General features: G+C 40.8%; 1 protein-coding gene across 13 annotated transcripts in view; it reads left to right on the forward strand.

Moving 5' to 3' along the window:
• Window positions 1-25,153, forward strand: part of SYNRG (synergin gamma) — an 86,265-nt gene that overhangs the window by 46,490 nt on the left and 14,622 nt on the right. For 10 of the 13 annotated variants that reach the window (XM_045984346.1, XM_045984345.1, XM_045984347.1 and 7 more), the window contains 8 exons: window positions 981-1,099; window positions 1,318-1,380; window positions 7,171-8,118; window positions 16,865-17,458; window positions 18,810-18,973; window positions 19,762-19,815; window positions 20,323-20,419; window positions 21,913-22,061. In XM_045984346.1, coding sequence (XP_045840302.1) covers window positions 981-1,099; window positions 1,318-1,380; window positions 7,171-8,118; window positions 16,865-17,458; window positions 18,810-18,973; window positions 19,762-19,815; window positions 20,323-20,419; window positions 21,913-22,061 — 2,188 coding nt within the window. The remainder of the gene's footprint in view (window positions 1-980; window positions 1,100-1,317; window positions 1,381-7,170; window positions 8,119-16,864; window positions 17,459-18,809; window positions 18,974-19,761; window positions 19,816-20,322; window positions 20,420-21,912; window positions 22,062-25,153) is intronic. The other 3 variants (XM_045984350.1, XM_045984358.1, XM_045984357.1) reach the window with 1 other exon arrangement.

Below are 25,153 nucleotides of genomic sequence, written 5' to 3' on the forward strand. Positions count from 1 at the left end.
AAATGACTGTGGAAGATTTTTGCTTCAGGGCAAAGAACCCAATAGAAATCCATTTATATAACTTGCGTGTGTGGTATTGAATGACACAAACTAGTGGTGGAATGTAGTCATTCATATGTAAAGTTGTTCTTCCAGGGAGCTGCCTGGGTGTGATAAGAAAAAAGCGGGGAGGGCAGTGCTTTTATATAGTGTGTGTTTAAGCCATCCAAGAATTACCCACACAGATAGTACTCATTACACTATTTTTCCATCCAGCGAGAAATATGTCTACAGGCAAAAGTATCTTTATCTAATTTTGAAGTGATTGTTGTTTTGCTACAAAGATAGCTTCTGGAAACGCTGATGTGATCCTTGTAAAAATGTAAATTGTATTAACTCTACTGCTGCTTATCAGATGTGTGAACTTCTGCCAGTAAGCAATGCAGTAAGATCAAATAAGAACAATTTACATCTTGGCCTGAACGACATTTCATAAACAGATGTTTATCTTAACTATTCTACCTCTGCAGTCTGAACCCATTTCAAAGAATAATTTATATTAAGGTTAACAGAATTTACTCTAAAATATTGGGTTTACATATTTGGAGCAGTTCACTTTTGCCATTTTACGGACTTTAAGTTAAAATTCTAGGAGGTCATCATTCTATGAGAATCTATTCCCAGTGCCATTCCAACTGTTTTTGTGGCTTACAGAGATGATTAGATGGTCAGTGTGGGCCTGACCCCTCTTCAGATAATCAAACAAAGAATTATCACGTGGGTGGTGTGTCAGTATATTTTTCCAAGAAAAAAGAATGTTTAAAAAAAAAAGTGTTCTCCCTTCTGTGGTGAATATAAATAGTTTCTAACTCTTAAAGCAGGGAGCCATGAATTTTAACCAGGTAGTACCTATTTATCATTTTAATTCTAAGCTTCTACTTGATGATAAGGGAAGGATTCAGTGTTCTCATCATTAAAAAATATTTCATTTTCCCTTATAGTGCCCCTTCTTTGTTGATGCCACTTCCTGGAACTAAAGCATTAGCTTCGATGGATAAATATGCTGTGTTTAAAGGAATTGCAGCTGAGAAGTCCTCTGAAAATACTATTCCATTTGGAGGTAAAAACACATTGTCAATTCATAAACCTATGAATGTAAACCATTTTAGTGGTGACCTTTTGTGAGAAATGTATAAAATGCTTACACCACATGTCAAGTATGTATGATTGATCCAGTCTGCCTTACTTACTTCCTTGAGTTTTATCAAGATTCCTAAACTTTTTTTTTTTTTTTTTAAGATTCCTAAACTTAATGGACTTTCTGTCTTTTCATCATAGAGCCTGGTGATAAATACAGTGCTTTCAGAGAACTCGAACAGACATCAGAGAGTAAATCTTCAGGTAAGTTTTTGATTCCTTAAATGGATAAATTACTTCTGTTTTTTAAAAATCTATTTAAGTAATCTCTACATCCAACATGGGGCTCAAACTCATGGCCCCAAGATCAAGAGTTGCATGTTCCTCTAAGCCAGCCAGGTACCCCTCATTTTTTAATAAAAGATATTTTAAAATTATTTTTATTAACATATAATGTATTATTTGCCCCAGGGGTACAGCTATATGAATCATGGTTCTTTCAGTGATACTTCTGAACCTGTCTTCGTTATATTGTGCGTAAGAGGATTTTTTGGCTTTGTGCCTCTGGAAATTATAAGGAAGCAAAATGTGGTTCAGCTATTGGAAATTATTTTCTAAAATTAAGGGCAAACCCCAAATTGAGGCAATTTTTTCCCCCAAGATTTTATTTATTTGACAGAGATCACATGTAGGCAGAGGGGCAGGCAGAGAAAGAGAAAGGAGGAAGCAGAACCCCCACTGAGCAGGAAGCCCGATGTGGAGCTCGATGTGGGGCTCGAAGTGGGGCTCAATCCCCTGACCCTGGGATCATGACCTGAGCGGAAGGCAGAGGCTTTAACCCACTGAGCCAATCTAGTGTGTTCTCTTTCACTGGAAGCCTTCAAGCCAAGTTAGACTTCCGTATCAAATGGAGGGCTCTGACTGGTCTCCATTATTTAACAAGAACTTGAACTGTTGTCAGTCTGTGAACTATGCAAAAGGTAGCATAAGATTTTAAGATTTTCAGAATTGGCTATAATTTAATAAGATAAGAGGAATTTATAGAAGGGCTTAGAGTAGAAGGGAATATAGAATGATAGTTTGAGAGCCATATGTATAAAGATCGGAAGTTATATTTGTGGTTAAATCCTAACCTGATATGTAGGGTTTAGATAATCCATAGGTCAAATAATGTCCATCCAAGTTGAGCTGCACATGCTATGATATCTGTATACTTTCAGGAGGATTTCTTCCTCTGTACAGTGCCATCCATATTCTACCTTTGTGTATTGAGTGCTCAAATTTGGAACATTCTTTGATAATCATTTGTTCTCACCCTTCTGTCCAAGAGGGTGGGAGTGGGCAGGGGAAGTGAGAGGAGATAATAGGAAAGGTAATGTATGTGTGAAAGTTCAAGGAACAAGTGTATCGCCTAGGGCACCTGTGTAGATCAGTCTTTTAAGTGTCTGCGTTCTGCCCAGGTCATGATCCCAGGGTGCTGGGATCGAGCCCTGCATCAGGTTCCTTGCTCTGCAGGGAGCCTGTTCCTCCCTCTCTCTCTACTGTCCCCTGCCTCCACTTGTGCACTCGCTCTCTCTCTCCCCCTCTCTGTTGCAAAAATAAATCTTTTTTTTTTTTAAAGATTTTATTTATTTATTTATTTGACAGACAGAGATCACAAGTAGGCAGAGAGGCAGGCAGAGAGAGAGAGAGAGGAGTAAGCAGGCTCCCCTTGGAGCAGAAAGCCCAATATGGGGCTCGATCCCAGGACCCTGGGATCATGACCTGAGTCGAAGGCAGAGGCTTTAACCTACTGAGCCACCCAGGCGCCCACAAAAATAAATCTTTAAAAAAAATTTTTTTAAAGTGTACTATTAAAGTATATCTAAAAAGAGAAAAAGAGAAACCCACCAATTTTAAAAATATTCTTTCTCTTATAGCTTTTAGGTTCCAGAAGTGTTTCCTTGTTTCATTCAAGCCTTTAGGATGTAATAAATTTTTCCTCAGTGCCTGTGTTAGGTACTAGGAGTACAAAAATAAACCTTAGAGGAACTTGGGGAACCTGGGTGGTTCAGTCTGTTGAGGGCCAACTCTTGATTTTGGCTCAGGTCATAATCTCTGTCCTGGGGTTGCCCTCAGCCGGGAGTCTCCTTCAGGATTCTGTCTCCCTCTCCCCCTGCTCACTCACATGCTCTCTTTCTGTAAAATAATAAATCTTTAAAAACAAGCAAAAAAAAAAAAAAAAAAATCCACAAAACCCTAGAGGAACTTTGGCTTGTTAGCTGGGTTTGACTCCCAGCAGTGCTTTCCTCACCTACCTCTCAGGCCAAGGTGAGTTTGGAGTAAAGAGCATGGTTTAATATCAGAGTTCTTTCCTTAGGGTGATAGTAAAGATCTTACCAGAGGTGTGCTATTCCTGGGAAAGACAGTGGTGCCATCAGAATGGAAGCAGTACCTTCGTGCTGCTCTTGGAGAACTGTAGTAACAGAACCCCATATCCTTACTGCCATGTGCTGGCTTGCTTTCATTCCTGTATTAACTTTAACTCAGAGTTAGAGTTCCAGGTAGAGGTGCCAACTCTTTGTTCATTTTAGGAGAATATATTTTCTGTTCTCATTAAAAATACATTGGCCCAGGGAACGCCTGGGTGGCTCAGTGGGTTAAGCCTCTGCCTTCAGCTTAAGTCATGATCTCAGTGTCCTGGGATCAAGCCCCATGTCAGGCGCTCTGCTCAGCAGGGAGCCTGCTTCCCCCTCTCTGCCTGTCTCTCTACCTACTTGTGATTTCTCTCTGTCAAATAAATACATACATACATACATACATATGTACAGTGGCCTGAATGCATCAAGTATCTTAGTGTTTTAGAATTTATGAATTTTATGAAAAATTAGAATTTATGAAAAATCATGTGGCATTGTGTTCAGAACTGTGGGTTTTGTAGGTTACTAAGTGACAGAGATTAATGTTATTTCCTTTTTTCCTACCCCTACAGTTTAAACCGTAAATTTAAAGAGATGAGGAAAATACTCAATATGGAGAAGTGACCTTCTTACTGAAGTTTTAGCAACAAGTGACCTCTTTTGAAATGTTTTCAGGGCCTAAAAAGTGACAAGTAGAGAGGGGAATTTATGAGGATTCAGAGGATTAATGTATCCTCTGATGTGCAAGTTTTCAATGACTGCAACTAGTTTATTTGCCCCAAAATTCCCTTTGTTTTTGACCTTGTAAATCCACCAGTTTTTCTTTCTTTTTGAACCTTTCACCCAGCTTACCTTTCTAATGAAAACATTTACAATTCATCAGTAAGTTTAGTTTGCTGTGGTGATTTCTTTTTAAAAATAACAAAGTAAAACTTGTCAATTTCACAGATATTTCAAAGCAGCACATCAAAAATTTAGACTGTGACAAAATTGGCTGCTTGTTACATTTTCATTTACGAAAACGATACAAATATTATTGGTAACATACTTATCCAAAATTGTGGGTGATTTTTTTTTAAAGTTTTACATATGTTTCTCCCGTCAATTTGTGAAATTGACTTTAGTTTTATTAGTCGTATGTCTTAAAAACATAAAATATTTTGAATGCTATTCCTCTCTTTCTAAAATTTCCCTGATAATATTAAGTAGATTTCTTTGTGTTGATGAATTATGCTGGTGAATTGATTAAATCAGCTTCCATTGTTTTTCCATGCTTTCTAATGATATATCAAAGCATATATCACGTTACAAACACAATATATTTAAAACTTGTTTTACTTTAATGATAGTTTTAAGAATTAGATTTTGGTTTGAAATATATATTTTTTTTAAGATTTTATTTATTTGACAGAGATCACAAGTTGACGAGGGGGGTGGGGAGGCAGGCTCCCCGCCAAGCAGAGAGCCCGATGTGGGGCTCAATCCCAGGACCCCGGGATCATGACCCAAGCTGAAGGCAGAGGCTTTAACCCACTGAGCCACCCAGGCGCCCCTGAAGTATACTTTAATAGCTCATCTGTTTCTATATCTCATTTTTAGGGACAAACAGAATTTTAAAACTGGACAAAGAAATTAAAGCCTATATTTTAGTTTATAACTCTCCAGAAATAGCCCTCGTGTTTTCAAATAAGTGATGTTGGTATAGCTATATTTATATTTGGTTTATCTTTTGGTTTTCATTATTTGGTAAAACCTAGTGGATTTTATGGAAGACCTTTAGACACCACTAGAAAAACTAGGATCGTCTGCATCCTAACCTCATACTTATGAGTAATAATGTTACTCTAATAATAAAGGAACTCTATTTAGAATCATGGGTCTAGGGGCGCCTGGGTGGCTCAGTGGGTTAAGCCTCTGCCTTAGGCTCAGGTCATTGATCTCAGGGTCCTGGGATCGAGCCCTGCATCGGGCTCTCTGCTCGGCAGGGAGCCTGCTTCCCTTCCTCTCTCTCTGCCTGCCTCTCTGCCTACTTGTAATCTCTCTCTATCTCTCTGTCAAATAAATAAATAAAATCTAAAAAAAAAAAACCAAAAAAAACTCTATTTAGAATCATGGGTCTAGGGGCACCTGGGTGGCTCAGTTGGTTAAGCGACTGCCTTCGGCTCAGGTAATGATCCTGGGCTTCTAGGATAAGTCCCACATCGAGCTCCCTGCTTATCGGGCGGCTTGCTTCTCCCTCTTCCTCTGCTGCTTCCACTGCTAGTGCCCTCCTGCTCTCTCAATCTGTCAAATAAGTAAATAAAATCTTAAAAAAAAAAAAAAGATAGAATCATGGGTCTAGATTTTTATCAGCATCTTAATTGAGTCTATTTAATTTTTTATTGAAAATTCATTGTACTTATTTTCTCTAAAAAACGATAACAAAAAAGTTTTCAATAAATCTTTCCTCAGAGTAGCACAATATAAGGTTTAAATCCTATCCTTTGAAATTTTTAATAATACAGTTGGTACGTATTTAAATACCTCTAAATTTTAATAAATAAGAACAAGCACTCATTAGTTTAGTGGGATGGCTGATTTCGAGAACAGCCCAAGTACTCAGAATTTTTTTTTCCATGAAATCAGCTTATTTGTTGTAGGGTATAGAAAAACCACCACTCTAAAATGTGTCCTTAAATAAATAAAATCTTTAAAAAAAATAAAATGTGTACTTAGTAGGTGGCACGGAGATGGTGCAGTCAGTTGAGTGTCCAATTCTTGGCCTGGGCTGGGGTCTGATCTCAGGGTTGTGAGATCCAGCCCCGTATCATGCTCCCTGCTTGGGGCAGAGTCTGCTTGAGCTTCTCTGCCCCTCCCGCTTATGTTCACATGAGCACAGGTGCTCACTCAGTCGCTCGCTTGCTTGCTTGCTTTCCCACTTTCTCACTCCCTTTCTCAAATAAATCTTTTTTTTTTTCAAATAAATAAATCCAAAAAAAAAAAAAAAGTGTCCTTAGCTAGAATGCTTTGCAAGTAAGTAGATACCTTTTCAAAAATTTTCGTGGAAGTTCCCTTCCAATTAATGCCTCCATATACTGGAGGAAGACCACTGATACCTAAGAATATGCTTAAAATGCCTAGATGAACAAAGGGTTTCACATTCTGAATATTAGATGCAGGATTTTTCGTAATACTTCATTGGTATCTGACATTTTTTGCCTTGATTGATCACCATGTAAAGCATTTTATCTTTAAGGGATCATTATTTCAACGTGTCTCTCTTCCGGAACCTCGAGGAGCTCTTTCTTCTTCCCTTGCGTGCTGGGCTGGCTAGCTGTAGTGAGCAGAAGCCCCTAGAGCCGCGCTTTTGGCCAGCTGAAGGACCTGGCCCTAGGACACCCAGCACACTTAGATGAGCAAATAAAACTGCTGCTGTTAGGTGCTCTCAGTTTGATTCGTATTTCTTTTGGTATCACTAGCCTTCAGTGTGGAAACAGGTGTGTAGTTTCCAAAGAGATGTTTTGGTAGGGTTTATAGCACGGTTAAATAATGTCAAGCCAGTGAGGGAAAAGTCTCTAAAAGTATGCTTGTAATTTAATATGCTGTGCACCATGTGGTTTTCAGCTCAGCATTCTTATTTATTTGGCTGTGTTGTGTTTCTTTTTTTTTCTTTCAGGGGAAAATTTTGCAGAATTCAGATCTGCAGGCACAGATGACGGCTTCACAGATTTTAAAACTGCCGACAGTCTATCACCACTAGAACCACCAACAAAAGACCAAACTTTTCCAGCGGCCTTCCCCTCAGGAGCTATACAACAGAAACAACAAACACAAGTGAAAAACCCTCTGAACTTAGCAGATCTAGACATGTTTTCCTCTGTTAACTGCAGCAGCGAGAAACCCTTGTCTTTTTCAGCTGCGTTTAATGCATCCAAAGCTGTTTCCACACGACCACAGCCAGCAGCGCCCGCTACAGCCACGACAGCGTTGGCAGCCACGAAGATGTCTAGTTTGGCTGACGATTTTGGAGAATTCAACCTTTTTGGAGAATATTCTAGTCCAGCATCTGTTGGGGAGCAGGATGACTTTGCAGATTTTATGGCTTTCAGTACCAGCTCTGTTTCAGCTGAGCAAAAGGCCGATGACAAATACGATGCCCTTAAAGAGGAAGCTAGTCCTGTTCCTCTGCCCGGCGGCTTGAGCAGCGCGGTGAAGACGGGACAAGGCTCAGCTGCCGCATCTACCAAATACGATGTCTTCAAACAACTGTCTCTGGAAGGATCTGGACTAGGTGGTGAAGAACTGAAAGATAACACTCCTTCAGGAAAAAGTGACGATGATTTTGCTGACTTCCACTCCAGTAAATTTTCTTCCATGAACTCAGACAAATCCCTGAGTGAGAAATCCGTGGCTTTCAGACACACCAAAGAAGACTCTGCTTCAGTGAAGTCCTTGGATCTCCCTTCCATTGGTGGCAGCAGTGTTGGCAAGGAGGACTCTGAAGACGCACTCTCTGTTCAGTTTGACATGAAACTGGCTGATGTGGGAGGAGATCTTAAGCATGTCATGTCTGATAGCTCTTTGGATTTACCAACAGTTAGTGGCCAGCATCCTCCTGCTGCAGGTGAGGAATTGGTGAGATTACTCTGGTGATGGTGATGTGGATTTCAAAGATGGTGTGGTGGGCGCCGATTTCCAGTAGAGTGAGGCTCTGGCTCTTAACCGTTATGAATTTCTAATAACCTCTTCATTGCCAAACCCGTTAAAGCAGTGTTAAAGTTGATTCTGTAGATATTTGGATATATGGATCCCCTGAATACCGTGGAACTTAGATTGGATCGATTATTTTCGCAATCAAACACCAACTTGGTGTTAGAGGCACATAAAAATCCACTGCTGAATGAACCCTACATCACCAGGACTTTTTATAAAGACTTCTGCAGTGTCAGTAATGTTCCTCTATTTCTGTGAGTGAGGTCGGTGTTTCCTCTCCTCCTCTCTTCTCTTGGGTCTGTTTGGCAGCTGCCAATATATTATTCTGTTCGGTTTACAGAAACTGACTCTTGGTAGGCCAAGAAAGTAAAAATGGCTAGCCGGTTGTACTGCAGTTTGCCACGTCCCCACAAGGGAGGAGGGAAAGAGCTTGTCTGGATGTCGTGTGTGCCAGAGTCTGGCAAGGAGGGCATGAGTTGTAGTGGAATTCAGGTACAGTGTTCAGTGTGAACTTTATTGCTGGAAGTACAAACTTGTAACAAATCTGTAGATGGTAGAATGGGGTAACTACTAACTTTGTCATAAAATGTTTGAAAACATCTTACAAGGGAGCCCTCTCTGAATTCTGTATGGATTTACTTGTAGTGGTTTATTCTCTAGTCCAGCTTCCTGTCATAAAAACTAGATTCCCAAGTGTCCTCGTTTTTATTTTGTTTCGTTATTTGATATGTTATATAGAAAGATAAACCCATTTTGTGGCCTTTAACAATGAGAACTATCTCAGTATTACTGTATTATTCTAGAAAACATACTATACATTCGAAGGGTTTGTTGTGTTTTAACTAGAGAGGGACATACAAGACATTTCCAAGTTTACAGATTGTGGCAGAAATGTCAAAGTGTTATGACTTTCGCATATATCAAAATGGTAAGTCAGAGAACAAAACCTCCTCCGTCCTTTGGCTGCTGGAGTAGTTGGAGATATTCTTAAACAGTGTGCTGGATTAGGAGCAGGTTCGAAGAGACAGGACGCGTGTCACATGGCGACTGACTGGCTGGGGCATTGTCTGAGGGTCGCGGACTCTGCATAGCTCCTTGCGCCCGACTGTCTACTTCCTTTTTTTGTATTTTTTCCTCAGATGGTTTCCTTTTTTTTTTTTTCTTTTTTTTGCTGCTGTTTGTTTGATAGAGTGATTTTGTTTCTCTTTTTTGTAAGAGCTGCTTGAGCCACAGTAGTCGGTTGCAAAGTGCTCTGTTTTTTTGAAAAAATATCTAATTTTTATTTAAAAATCTCATGACATGTATACTAGCCTTTTGGACTCTGAAGTTATGAATTAGAAGCTATTTTTCTGAAAGTGAATCTATATTCTTTCATAGTGCCAAGCTAGATGTCTTTATGAGATGACTCTAAATCAGGTTTGGGATGTCTTTTTCTTTTCCTTCCTTTAAAAGTTTTTTTCATTTTGTTTGGGGAGGGGCAGGTTCTTGTGACCAAGCTTGTTCTGACTGACCTGTTAAAATAATTTTCTGTGCTCATGTTCTTTTATGTATGTTTGGAACATTCCCAGCTTGGAACCTGTAATGTTCAAGCCAAGTCTCTTAAGTTTGCGGATATTCTTAAAAGCAGATTGTTTCCTCTTTTTGATCTGTAAACGGCCTGTCGGAAAGGAGCAGTATCCCTTTAGAGCGGTTGGTAAAAGGGGTTGATGCCTGACCCATGAGCTATATTGTTGTTGAGCAAAACTGCTGCCTACATGTACTGTCGAAGGTAAATGGCAGGGACCTCTTCAGTGCACTTTGGTTTGACTTTAACCTCATGTTGACCACAGTATCTCTTGCTCTCTTAGTTTGAGGGTTAAAGGTACTTCTTGTTGGAGAAAAAACAAGTGAGCTGATGAAAAGAGAATAAACTAGTAGATTGCTCTCTCTGGTCCTTAATCTTGTTTAGAAACCCCAACTTAACTCTGAAGGGGATACTGTCTCTTTTAACTCTTGCTATAATTCTTTGTATGGAAGGTAGATAATACTAATAACATTGCCTGGTTTCTCTGCATACTATTACATTTAACCCTTTGAGCCCTTGCTGCATATAATTTCAACTAGGCTGCTTTCATCCCCACCACCAAATTTAATCTCTCTGGCACGGAACCATCTTGATGTGCAGTCATTACGATCATCTGGTTTTGCTGGCAGCAAGAGCTTACCCTCATTTGTGACACTCTCAAAGGGTTAGCAAGACTTCTGTAGCTAGCTACCTACCTACCTGTAAAGTAGCTCTTCTTTGACATTGAAAATCGTTGTATTTTAATCAGCGCCTTATTATTAGTATTTTTTTTTTTGGCTGCTTTTCTGATGTCTTTTTTTTTTTTCAATTTAGACATTTTCTGTGTGAATGTGCCTTTTCAAACTTGCTTTGGTATATTCCTCTGCAAACACTGATCTGCATGCCTATTCTGATGACTTCTTTTCCAGCTCTTCTGTACTACTCTCTTTTGTGATCTGTAAGTCCTATGTTAATAAATAATTCTTTGGCATATTTTGAAAGTGTGGGGATGTGTGTAATTTGTACTATTTAAGGGTTAGACCAGAGAAATATCTGGTCTGTATGAAGTATAAAGCTGTAGCATCTCCTGTGATTAGAGGGCCTTTTCCTTTTGTTTTTTTCTTCAAATACCTTTCTCCTAAGAAAGTATTGGCTTAGCCTTTCCCCCTTATAATTCCATTGATAGAAATTTTCAACATGGCACTGAATTAAGATGTAATTTTAACCTTACACTATGCAATATGAAAAGTTTACTCCTTTCTTCTAGTGAAAAAAACAGAGCAGGTCTTACCACTTAGTAAACATGACAGAGCCTGTCTCCACTAGGAGTTACGGTGTGCAGAGAGGGAGCGGCTGAGGGAATAGATCGAAGAGTTGAGTGTTGGGGACAGGGGATACATCTGTTAATAACTAGATACCTGTAAGTTTAACTTAAATCATGGAATAGTATTGAGATGGACTTCTGAGCACAGTACATGCAAACTGAGCTTAAATTGATAATCTCTGTAATGGAGAGTGTTCAGTGTTAATACCAAAATGTCTTCAGGACTGAATTCAGTGTGGGTCTGAAATGGGCACTCGGGCTCTAATTGTAGAGCACGTTATCTTTCCAGCTTCAGAATGTATCATGAAGCCACCTTGAGTCTTTTGGTTTTTTGTTTGTTTGTTTGTTTTTACTCAGAGTCCATAAAGCAATTTCTTAAAACAATTTTAGGGGAGGTCCTCAAAGTAAGCTTTAAGCCTCTTTCCTTTTTAAGAGAATAATCCTAGAAAGACATACAAAAATTAGCAATAAGAGAATGCTAAGTTTGGAAAATATTTGTTTCATTTTAGAGTATATTAATAGCAAAAAACCCTTGGGAATATTATTGTTTTTTAGATTATAAACCCAAGACCAATAAAAATCTTGGGAAAAAAGGATTATTTCCACAGTTGACATTTTTTTCTTATATTTTGAGATTTTAGTTCTTTGTTCTTTAAAAATTTGAGGCAGACAGGAAATTAAACCATTAAAGATGAGGATTTTGAATAGGATTCCAGAGTGATCACTCACAGTATCTTTTGAGAAGGAAAGAAGTTGCATATTGGGTTTGGATTAATTCAAAGAAAAGTTGAGTCTGCCATTCAAACTACTGTGTTTGGATAAATATATTACGTCTTAATTATGATGTGTTCTGTTTACTCCTATGCCAAGTAAAGTAATACAGTTAGTGCTTGATGTCATACATCAGTGTCTGAGAAATTATACAAGTGTATTCATATTCTGCGATCACTCTATTGTTCACATTAAAATCTCTGCTGATTTTTCAAAGTCACAAATGAACATGAAGGGGACACTGACAGTATCGGCGAAGCTGGGCTAAATCCAAATATATCAAAATCAAATTATTTTCCTTTTAAAGAGCTTCTTCTAGCTTTGTTTTTCCATCAGTTGAATTCTTTTGATTTGTTGTTTTGGAAAGCGTTGGCCCAATGGCTTTGAGAGCGTTATAAGGTCACGGGCGTAGGAGGGTCTTCCGGGTGCTTGGCCTCTCCCTTGCATGGCCAAAAGGCCCCACCTACAGCTCATTTGGTGGGTTTTTTAATGAGATTTGACTTTTCTTGATGACCATGAGCAGTCCCCCTGTATGGTTGACCCTTGAATGGGAGTTAGGGACATTGACCTAGTGTGGTCCAAAAATTAACATACAGCTTTTGACTAATAGCCTGCTACTTACTTTGACAATATGCCTCGAGAAGCCTTACTGATAAAGTCCGTTAACTCCTATTTTGTATGTTAGATGTATTATGTATTATAAAGTAAGCTAGCAAAAAGAAAATGTTACCAAGAAAATCACAAGGTAGAGAAAATACATTTACTATTTGTTTTTTTAATCCACATATAAATGGACCTGTGTGATTCAAACCCATACCATTCAAGAGTCAGCTGTAAAGCCTGACACCATTCCTTGACCTTCCAGCCTCTTCTGACTTCACATATCTCCAGAATGATTTTCTCTGTTGAACTGTAAAGTACTGGTGCAGAAATGTGGGGGTGCTTACAGATAGCGTGGTATCATTTAAACCATAGATTTCTGTGAGTCAGGACAAAGGAAGAATGGGAGGTTTCTAAACAGATTAGGGAACACTAGAAAGCAGTTAGACCGCAGCATTTTGTAGCCTGTCAGACTCAGTGTGGTCACTTTCATTCTCTTTTCTTGAACAGCTATCCAAGTGTTTGAGACTTCCAGGCCACAGCCCAGGTTCTATAGTTAATAGAGCATGTGAAAGTAGAATAGTGTCAGGGGTGGAAAGAAGTTGAGATGTATCAATATTTCTTGGTTTGCTTTGGTAAGTGAAGTTTGAATTAAATCAGTATTGGAAATTAAAAGAGATTTCTTCCTTAGTCCCATGAACATTTTTATTGCTGTACAAAACCCTGAAGAATGGTAGACTTTGCACATGTATCCTTTTCTTCTTTTTCTAAGCTCCCTTCTCAGAAGCCAGGAACTTAATCACCTGGGCATATGATTACTGCTTTAGAAAACTTCCATGGAAATCACTGTGGCCTTCGCATCGTGTAATGGCAGCTCACATTCTTTGTTCCAAGAAATAACTTGTTTTTGTCTTCAGCATCTGTTCCAGGGGGATTTGAATAGAGGTTATGGAAGAGACTGCTAGGGTTACTTGCCAGCGTAAGCAAGAAGTCTTGATTTGAGCTCCATGATGGAAGGAGCTCGCCTAGTTCATTCCCCCGGCCTTTGTAATAGGACATTCCTGGTTGCCAACAAACACCTGTATTACAGCACACAATTTGGCCTATTATCTGTGTGTGATTGCTGTTCAACCTAGCACAGCCGCAGAGCTCTCCAGGAGAACTAGAAATGCAGTCGTGATTCTCTTTTCATTTTATTGCATCCATTCTCTGTTTTCTTTTTCCTGTTTCTCCCGCAATTGTCAGAATTCAGCTATTGAATGGAAAACCCATCTATAGAAACTTCAGTGATTACAAAATGTGGGTTATTCCACATCATTTTTTCCAGACAGGGCTTCCATCACTGATGTTGCAGGTCTCACAGCATCTTTAATATTTTGAAAAACCATCATACACTAATACATGTAATTTAACTGCTTAGAAAATGTAGAATTGTTAACATGGGAAATGAGAACTTTTCTTGGTTTAACCTACCCTCCGTGAACTGATTTACCACATTTTTCTTAGAAAATGGTTTACTAAGTATTCCCCACTCCAGGAAATACTACTCAGTTTTTCTATTATTTGTAACTGCGAAGATTTAGAAAGACAGTGTTCTCATCTTCCTTACCTAAGTTAGTACTTCTTTTTGTGTTCAGATGCACTTCAGTAAACTTTTTTTTATACTCTAGTAGCCTATGAATAAGCAAAAGTAAAATTTTAAAATCAACCTCGAGGCTGGATTTTGGCATATCTTGTATATTTACTCATCTTTTTTTTATTATAAATTTTTTAAATCTTCCATTTGGTCATTTCCTTGAGTTACTCCAAAAGGCAAAATGTTATGCCTCTCATTTTTAATAAAAGTAAGATTTGTTGAAGATTTGTAGTATTATGAGAATATTTAAAAGCTTTTCAGATAAGGTCATCCCTTATTGCTTATACTGCTTTTTACCTGATTATAATACAATCATTTCTGGTTGTTGTTTTTTTTTTTTTTAACCCCTGTTTTTTTCTTACTGCAGAATTTCACAAAAGGGTCTTTTTATTACCATAACAGCTGGGTTGTGTTTTTTGAACTAGAGCTTAAGTTTTCATTAAATTTGCCTCTGGTCTTTGGGAAAATTGCTAAAATTGCTACCCTTGTAGTAGATGAGATTCTTGGAGCAGTTCATAATACAGTTTCCCCAAAAAAGCTTTCTAGTAGCGTCTAACAATAACCATGTTGTGAGACTCCCCCCCCCCCCCCCCCCCCCCCGCACGTACCCTTTGAAGACGGCTGTCCTAAGGCACCTGCCTCAGGGCAGTTCCCCTCTCTGAGTCAGGGCACCTCCTGATCCCTTTCATTCTTTGGGGGGGGGGGGTGGTGGGAGGGACAAAGCACTGCAGCCAGACACCAAGAAAGTATTTTGCCTGAAGCCTTGTTTTAATCATTCTAAACTGTACATTTCTCATCTGAATCTCTTGCCCCCTCCTGTTTGACAAGCAGATTTGAAGAGTACCATTTACACCACAGAGGTTTAAAATACACGGTTCTATGGAAGTTATCTACTTTTTGCTGGTTTGCCTTTTGTGTAATCCAGGATTTTCCATTCCTATTACTAATTTAGTGCCCTTTTGCTGGTAGAGTTAAAGAGGAAAGCAAGACAGGTTTGGAGTATACCCTTCGAAGAGCTGTGAAAATGTCAGGAATCCCTTAACCAAAAGACACAGTGACCCAGTGTGGGTCACCTTTCGACTTAGGGAAACCTGGGTCCCAGAACTGTGGAGCGTTTGCCTTGTCAACCATGTCTGCCATTCTGAGAGAGAGAGGGAGCCTTGCACCTGGCTGTCCAGCTGGGCCACGGAGACTAAGATGACACTTGGGCCAGACTGAACGGCCAGCACGCTGGCGGGGGAGCTCCACACAGGAGCGGTTTTCAGCCTCGGCGGCTTTTGGGCTTTGAAAGCAAGCAAGAAACTTCCCCTAGTAAGGACCATTACAACGAGGAGTTGACATTTCATTTGTACTACGAAATAATTCCATTTTAGGCCCTAAAGCAACAACTAAATGTCCGGTGGAGGCTGGCGGCAATGATGCTGTGCCAATCCCGCCCGTACGCGTTGCTCACCAGGCGCTGAGCTGGGTCCTTTACATGCGTTACTCTCCAGCGCCACAACACAGCCCTTTCCAGGCCATGGCCTTCTCAGCTTACAGAGAGGCAGACCAAGGTTGTAAGAACCGTCAAATATCTTGCGTTGTGTCACACAAGCAGTAGGTGGCACCATTGAGTTGAACTGCTATCTGTCTAAATCAAAAACCTACATTCTTGGGCCGCCTGGGTGCCTTGGTCAGTTTAGGGTCCCGCAACTGATCTCAGCGCAGGTCTTGATCTCAAGGTCGTGAGTTCCAGCCCCACAGTGGGCCCCACCCTGGGCATGGAGTCTACTTAAAACCTTACATTCTCTCTCTACGTTTTAAATTATTATTTTTTTCTTTTTTAAAGATTTTATTTATTTGACAGAGAGAGATCACAAGCAGGCAGAGAGGCAGGCAGAGAGAGAGGAGGAAGCAGACTCCCCGCTGAGCAGAGAGCCCGATGCGGGGCTTGATCCCAGGACCCTGAGATCATGACCTGAGCCGAAGGCAGCGGCTTAATCCACTGAGAATGCTTTGTAAAATGAGTCTTCTGCCCCAGCATTTCTTTCTTTTCCTTTTTTCTTTTCTTTTCTTTTTTTTAATGAGGGGCTGATACGTAGTTGAAGGAGAAACAGGAACCCACCCAGGACCCAGACCTTTGATTCTATTTTTTTAGAGGCTAAAGTAGATTAGATTAATTTTTCCCCCCTCATACTCCATCACAGCAGTGTGGCGTCATATTGACAATAACAATTAGGTAAGTAACTGTTTCATTAAAATCTTACCTTTGATCTTGCCTGAGACAGAGGCTCCTAAGAATTGGTTAAAAGTTGGGTAACATTATTTTTACCTTACTTTACTTTTGAGAAATTGTCAGATTTCAAGTCGTTTGTCATGTACATTCATACGTCCGTGTGTTAAAGGAACATTTCCCAACCAAGTCAAGATGAAAGGGCCCAGTTTTAGGCAGGGAGTATTGTAAGTACATTTTAAAGTTTATAAGTGAAAAGCTTACTAAGTGACCCGAGCCATGTCATACATTGGTAGATGATACTCCTATCTTTTTATAGTAATCTTTACATGCAAAAAAAAAAGGCTCTTTGTAACTAAATATAAATGCCAGCTCAAAGCTAATGTGGGTTTTTAAAGATCAGATTTTACAGCCCAGTTCCTTTAATTTTAGTACAAGCTCTAAATTTAGTTAACTCCAACATAACGTAAAACTAATCAAATATGCTAGACATTTCACTTCTGCAGAGTTTAGGGCATTTTACCTAAATCATGAGCTTGCCTCTAATTGTGGGGTCTTATTTCCCTTTCAGATATAGAGGACTTAAAATATGCTGCTTTTGGAACCTACAGTAGCAATTTTGCAGTGAGCGCACTTACGAGCTATGACTGGTCAGACAGGGATGATGCGTCTCAGGGCAGAAAACTCTCTCCATTTGTCCTCTCAGCAGGAAGCGGGTCCTCCTCAGCTGCCTCAGTTCTTCAAAAGAAAGAGACTTCATTTGGCAGTTCCGAAAACCTCACCATGACCTCTCTTTCCAAAGCAACAACCTTCGCAAGTGAAGATGCTCTTCCAGAGACCGCTTTCCCAGCTTTTGCCAGTTTTAAAGATGTGATTCCTCAGGCCAGTGACCAAAAGGAATATGAAAGCGGGGACTATAAAGATTTCACAAGACAGGACTTGCCGACAGCCGAACGGAGCCAAGAGGCCACCTGCCCAAGCCCAGCTTCCAGCAGCACTTCTCACGACACCCCCAAAGAGTGTTCAGATGATTTTGGAGAGTTTCAAAGTGAAAAGCCCAAAATCAGCAAATTTGACTTTTTGGTGGCCAATTCACAGAGCAAAATGAAATCCAGTGAAGAAATGATCAAAAGTGAGCTGGCGACCTTTGACCTCTCTGTTCAAGGTGAGTAGCTTACAGTGGCCATCATTGTACTCTGGTGGTTTCTTCCACTGAGGTGATAGATGTTCTTTCATATGAATAAAAAGTTGGTCTCTGGTTTAGGGGGAAGTAGATTTTGCAGCCTCTGAAGTCGGGGTCAGTTACAGATAGCTATAAAAAAGGTTTGCAACAAGACTAAAGTCAAGCCAGTGTCCCTTAGATAATTGCTTTTGGGGCTAACAACAAACAGCACAGAGTCTCTTGTTCATTAGCGTGTTGGCTAGAGGGGAGCTGTGTTCAAAGAGCCAGGGAGGGGCATCTGGGTGGCTCAGTTGGTTGGGCCTCTGCCTTCAGCTCGGGTCATGATTCCAAGGTCCTGGGATCGAGCCCCACATCAGGCTCTCTGCTCGGCAGGGAGTCTGCTTCTCCCCTCCCCTGCCTACTTGTGATCTCTGTCTGTCCAATAAATAAATAAAAATCTTTAAAAAAAAAATTTAAAAAGAGCCAGGGAAATGGATTTGATCCACTTGTGGGCAAGTTAGCTCCACTCTTACTCCCTGGCTGTGGACTGTATTTTTTAGTTCAGAGACTGCAACGTGGTAGCCATGGATCTGCATCCAGTCTGAAGACGTATTTTGATTGGTCCACACAGAATGTTTTTTAATGGGCGGAACAGTTGCCAGTAGATAAGAATCGTGAGATTTCACAATCTGGATTTCTAGCTTTTCTTGAAAAGTTGTCATATCTGGCACTACTAGGCCTGTATCTCCCCATCTGACAATCCTGTGCACTGAGTAGCACGGAGCAGCACTCTGACAGATGGGACGTGCTGGCCTAGTGTCACAGACCCACCACCTCTTGTCTCCAGTTGACCTACTTCAGTCATTTACTCGACCTGCCTGCTCTCCGAAGGCATTTGAGTGTGCCCCTTCTACTTCTACTTAAGCCCATCCTGGCTGAAGGTATCATTGATTTCTGTTGGATTGGGAGTAGGGAGGAGCTCAGTGCAAACCCATGACTAATGACTGGAAAAGAACCCAACTCTTATGCACTGATCTTTAAAATGCTATTTATTGCACACTTACCAGATGGCAATGTAGGGTAAACATCACTTTTACATGCGGTGGGAAACCGAAAAAAATTCATTTGACTCTCTTTATTGCAATACTTGCTTTATTGACATGGTCTGGAGCCAAACACACACTGTCTCCCAGATACACCTGGATAGCTTGCCAGAGAAGAATGAACGAGGACTGTGTTTCTGAATGCTTCGTGACATAAGCATCTAAAGAAGAGGGTCATGTAGCAAGGAAAAGCGTTGGCTTGAATTAAGCTGAGTATTGAGAACCGTTGACTGTGCTATCCACTTCTCCAGGATCACACAAAAGGAGTTTGAGCCTTGGTGATAAAGAAATAAGCCGTTCTTCTCCCTCTCCGGCTCTGGAGCAGCCTTTCAGAGACCGTTCCAACACTCTGAATGAAAAGCCGGCCCTGCCTGTCATCCGTGACAAGTACAAAGATCTGACAGGAGAGGTAGAGGTGAGTCGGGGAGTTTCCTCCAGGGGGCACGTCTGAGACCAGCCAGGCACTGAGGGCCTCAAGAAAAAAATGCTTGTGGGGAAGCGAGGGCAGAAGGTCACAAGGAAGCAGACATAAAATATTTAATTAGAGGGAGAGAACGGCAGCATTAGCCCTGGATAAAAATACTTTGCAGGTGCGACATCTGCTGAAAGTTTTCAGCGACCCTAAAATTGAAATGATTCATGAGACTTCACAAGGAGGGAAGTGTCTGAAGGAACTTTTCTTTGGGCACTTGGAATTTATCATTTTGGACTTAGCGAATGTTAAAACATCAACATAGAGTGGGTGGGAAACTGTCCAGATCTTTGTTGGCTGCCTCTTAGTCCGACGCTATCTTTCTCCTGTGGCCAAAGCTCTTTACTCTCCTCCCTGCCCCTTCTTGTCGTTCATCCCGGCCCATGGCGGCCTAGCGGTGGGACTGCCGGTGGGTTATTGTTCGCTCTTGTGCAAAACATCTGTGTGGTTAGCACCTTTGAAGCAGTTTCCGCTATCACTAGAACAAATGCGGCAACATTTGTAGGAGGGAAGCTGCTACTAAACATTCCTCTCAGATTCGCAAGTCCGGGGCTCAGAAGTTACACATATCAGTAATTCTGAATAGTCATTAGTGGTTTCAAAAGATAAACTGTGCTTGAGGTAGAGTAGTTTTAATAAAAAGGAAAGCCTTCCAGTGCTCTTTAAATGGACAGAAATCACAGAGGATTCCAGGCTTCCCGGTTTAACCAGTTCTTGTTAAAACTTCACAGGAGAATGAGAGATATGCGTATGAATGGCAGAGATGCCTGGGGAGTGCCCTAGATGTGAGTATGTCATTTTCATGGTGCTCGCGTGCATGTAAGTGCTGTCTTGTGCCATTTTGCCTTCTTTCTGTGGTTCATTTGAAAGGACAGAGGAAAACCTGAGGAAAGCCCTCCCTCGATGGCTTTATGCAAAGGGAAGCTCTATGGAAAGGCACACTTCCTAAGGGAGGCTTCTTTCACGTTTACGATAGCAAACACTGGCTCATTTGTCACTTGTGCCCTCACCTGTCACTGTTTAAAAAAACAGCAAAATGATATCATTAATGCTGCCTAAATTAAAATAGCATTTAAACTTAAGAACCTCTCTCTTTTCCCAAGAAATGGAGAATTGTTTCTTTAAGGTTAACATTAAGTTCTCAGATTTGGGTCTGTGGAGTCATATACATCTATCAGCCCATCATGCTTTTTCAGCCCCCTGGCTTCTCTGTTGGGTTTTCTACTAATAGGAAATTGATTTGCGATGACTTTGCTCCTTTATATAAGGTGGTGTGATTTTGTTTCTTGTAGGTCATTAAGAAGGCAAATGATACTTTAAATGGAATCAGTAGTAGTTGCGTGTGCACAGAAGTAATCCAGTCAGCTCAAGGCATGGAGTATTTATTAGGTATGTTCTTTTGTGTTTTACTTATTCAGAATCTTGAACTTCACAATATTTTCAGTTTTCCCTTATGTTAAGTATTTTAATGTAGATCTTTCAAGCTATATATGACTTTGTAGGTAAGATGCTTGAGTCACAGAAACAACTGTTCAACTTAAGGTACCTGTGGCAAAGTTTCTCAGTCCTTACACACATCCCAGTGTAAAATTGGGTCTGCATTACTGTTTTATCAAAGAATCTGACCCAGATGGGGCATTAGCATGAAACCCTTGCGGGGGTGCCTGGGTGGCTCCGTCAGTAAAGCGTCCAACTCTTGATCGCAGTGAAATTCTTGGGCCTCCAGTTAATGTCTTACCTTGACCATGCTCTGTCAATTCTTCCTCTCTGTCCCTTAATGACATCACAGATTCCTTACCTTCCTGCCTGTCTTCAGCTATTAAATGGCTCAGTCCAGCTTGGGACCCCAGCCTCTGTCCAGTTCAGTATTGCTCTCCTCCTGAAGTTTACACTTGGCCCGTGACCAGAGCCACTGGTCTTGGACCCTACTTGTTTTCAGATCTCTGCTCAGGTATCACCTTCTGAGTGAGGTCTTCCCTGGCCTCCCTTTCTCAGAACTGCGCCCCCCACCCCACCCTGGCACCTTCCTGCCCTTCTTCTGGGGAAGGAAGAGGAAAAGCAGAGCACTGTACCCCTGCTGATGATGCCCTATTCTGAGGATCGCCTGGAATTCCTCCAGTCCTCTCTTCTAGAGGCTCAGGGGAAAGTTGGGCATGTGTCTGGTGGCTCTCCTTAGAAAGTGAAGATGCTTAGCACCTTTCATCCTGGCTGGAAGAATTCAGCCACAATTCAGAGACCACAGGAGAAGCACCATGCGCTGTTCTGCTAAGTAGATATAAAAGATGAATGAAGCCACAGAGTTTGTAAATCATTGGGCATTCAGAGAAGTGAGATGTTTCTTAATTACTGTGTGATGATATTGACAATCAGATTCTTTTAGGCTTTTGATGTTCCCATTTTAAATGGGAAACATTGAATGTTTAATCCCAGTTTAATGGAATTTCCCAAACTTAAACAGATGAACTTATAAAAAAGCCAGGAAAAATGAGTTAATACTTTCATAGTATCTCTTTTTCTACAGGCACTGCTCTAAGCCTTTTACAGTATTAACCCATTCAGTCCTTCTTGGAGAAGTGGTTTTATTATCCCCATTTTACAGATGAAGAAAGTGAGGTCCAGAGAGGTTATGTGACTTGCCTAGAGTGACACAGCTAGGAAGTGGCAGAGCTGGGATTTGAACCCAGGTATTGTAGCTGTGGTCTGTGCTCTTACCAGGAAGTTACACTGAAGCACTGTGTAGACTGGTCCCAAGGAGTAGTCCGTTAACTTCTGTGCAGATACAGTCCACGTTTCCCACGAAGACACCAGCGGGCAGTAGTGCGACCCTGTGCTGCCCATCATCTCTGCACTCCCCGCCCTCACCCCGCGCTCTCACCCTCCAGGTGTCGTTGAGGTGTACAGGGTGACCAAGCGCGTGGAGCTGGGCATAAAGGCCACTGCAGTGTGCAGTGAGAAACTCCAGCAGCTGCTGAAGGACATCGATAAAGTATGGAATAACCTCATTGGCTTCATGTCCCTGGCCACGCTCACGGTAAGGCCGCTCGGTGCTCAGCACTTGCTTTCCTTGCCAGAAACCTCAGCAGTAAAGCGACGTGTACGCCCCTGTGGCAGCACACCTTCTGCAGGATGAAGGTGAGGCACCTCCTGGATTGTGGGACATTCGAGGAAGGAGATCAGTGTACAGTTAGCCCAAGGCCCCAGCTTGGCTCCTCAACAGCCTCTGGGCCGCCGGTGCCCACATAAATCCAGAGCATAGGAAAACATTCACTCTGGCAACATCCTGCTGCTGCTTCCTTTTTTTCAAATTTTATTTATTTAATAAATAACCTCTCCACCCAACATGGGGCTCAGACTTACACCCCCGAGATCAAGAGTCGCACGCTCTCCTGCCAGAGCCAGCCAGGAGCCCTGCCCGCATCCCTCCATCTGCACCTGTCACATACACAGACCCTCATTTTGCAGAGTGTCGCTGTGTGTTCCTCTGCTTGGCCTCTAGTTCCCTGTGGCCCCATGTGTCCTTTTAAAACACTGGGCAACACATCTCGCTGCTGTCCTGTGGTTCATTTAGTCTTTTTACTTTCGTAGGCCCTTGGATTATTTCCACTTCTTCCTGTTATGAATGGTTCCACTCTGAATATCATTAAGCAAATGATTATTTACCCTTCCAGGGATATAGTTCCTCCAAGTGAACTTAAAAGGTCGGAATGTGTGTTTGCACACGCGTGTGTTCATATATATATTATTACTTGTGGCTTTCTAGAGAGTTTGGGCTAGTGGGCAGTGCTTCTAATAACAGAAGTATACTTTTCTTTACACTATGTTCCAGCTTTGTTTGTACTTCATTTAGCAAGTGCATAGTGTGTCCCTAAAGGTGTTCTGTTTTGTTTTTAAAGACTTTATTTTTAAGTAATCTCTACACCCATTGTGGGGCTTGAACTCAAAACCCCGAGATTAGGAGTCACACTCTACTGACTGAGCCAGCCAGGTGCCCCCCCCCCCGTAGGTGTTTTTATATTTCGTTCATTTCGTAGAGGCTGTGCAGTATTCCTAATGATAATTCGCTCTATTTTCTCTATGTGTAAATTGATCATCTATCTGTTTTGACTATCTGACCATCTATTCGGTGAAATATGTTATTGACCTTACATATTTCATATTTGTAATAGATTTATATATATACACAGACGTAGACTGGCAGGTTTGTATCTGTTATTTTCGTCATCTTCTATTTTCCCTTCATTTTCCATTTCATGGGGCAAAACTATTTTATTTTTATATATTCATGCCTATTCAGTTTGTCTCTGATAATATCCTTTATTTCACAATAGTCAGAAATTTATCTTCCTTCCACAGCTGGAATAAATATGCTATTCCATTTTCTTCTTTTCTTTCTCCTCCACTCACATGTAAGTGTGTGACCCATCTGAGTGGGCCCGCAGTCATGGGGTAGGAAGCGGTCCTTCCTGCGTTGTGCTGATAGGCAGGTGGATACCAGCTCTCTCAACAACATGCCTTCAACAGCAGATCTTCTCACCATTGTTACTTTGCTTCTGGTTTGTAATATTAAGTTCTTAAAGAGTTTAAATCATTTCCAAAATCTCTATTTTGTTCCCTTGGACTGTTTTTCAATTTATAACATAAAATCATGCAGTTTAGGTAATTATTTTTTAAAAAATATAGTTCTGGCCAGTACAATAAGAAATAAAGTATAAATATTTGAAAGGTAGAGATAAAATTATGTTTATTTGGTGATATGAAATACTTATAGAAATCTGAATTCAAGAGGTTAAATCTATTGAGTTTGGCAAAAAAAATCATAGCATTCTTACATTTTTTTTTTAAATGTATTAAATCACTCCAGTCCTTATCACTTCTGACCACATAGCTAGAGTTGCTGTTCATTTTGTTATCCCCCATCAATCTGTTCTGCACAACCTCGAAGCCCGTTCTCTCTGAAATTCAATTCTGGTTATGTCATTTAAATCCCATTTAAAATCCTGCAGTGGGCTCTCCATAGTCTTGGGGATCAAGTTTTAACTCCTTAGCTCAGTATTTAAGGCCTTTCCCATCCCTTGGGCTACCTTTGCCTCTTTCTGTGTTAGACTGCTTTTCCCTCTGGACTCTGCATCACTTCTCCCACAAGTATCCCACAGAGCCCTTCAGTCTGAATTCCATGCCCTTTCTATGTGTGTCCACAGCACATTCCCTCTGTCTGAGCACTTAACACGCCTGTTGATAATTGTGTGTTTGCTTGGTTTTTGCCAGCTCGGTTGTTTGCTCCTGAAAAGTCAGACCATGTGGTTTCTTTCTTTCTTTTGTGTTCTAATGCAGTGTTTGGTGGGACTTCGTACTTTCTGTTTTATACCCTTTTGAACCTTCCAGTTTTTTTCAAACTAGATATATATTTTTATACCTCATAATGTTAATAACTAGTTTCAGTTTTTTAAATAAGTGGATAAGAAAAATGAAACAGGGAAAAAAGAAAGGAAGGGAGATAAGATAAAGCCAGGAATGAAGTTAAGTATACAAAAGTGTGTGCTTTTAAAATGCTTGCATTTGCTAGTGGTGAACTATAGTTAGTTGACTTTACCCTTTCTAGGAATTGACATAAAGAAGACATGATGAGTTCCGTGATTCACTGTGGTCATAGTATAAAAAATAAATCCACTATTGGGAGATGCATAATTATTCCGGTACTGATACCAGAAAACATTTCTTTTGTGGGCTTCTGTAAAGAGGAAACTAATATAACCTGTGTTATTTTCAACCTCCTTTCTGCAAATAAAGCAGTAGGTTTCACTGAGTCGTTTCTTCTGAAATCTCTCAGTATAGGCCAAATGGCGTAGCTCCAAGTACAAGTTAGTGGAAGTCAATCTTAGTGTGGGAAAACAGACTGAATGGGAGCTGGGAAGTAGCCCAGCAGGGCACCTGGATGGTTGGCTCACGTCTTTGCTCTGTAAAGAAAACCTGCAAGCAGATGTGAACTAGACGAGCATCCCGGTAAAATCTGAGCAACACCATAAAGTGACTCGTGAAAGGGGGGCACTGCTAATGAGTAAGCATTAAATAAGACCCAAGCAAGATTTCATTTTCTACCTACTAATAAACCCAGTTTTTGTTCGG

Source organism: Meles meles, chromosome 18 (genome assembly GCF_922984935.1).
Source record: "Meles meles chromosome 18, mMelMel3.1 paternal haplotype, whole genome shotgun sequence".
Classification (NCBI taxonomy): Eukaryota; Metazoa; Chordata; class Mammalia; order Carnivora; family Mustelidae; genus Meles; species Meles meles.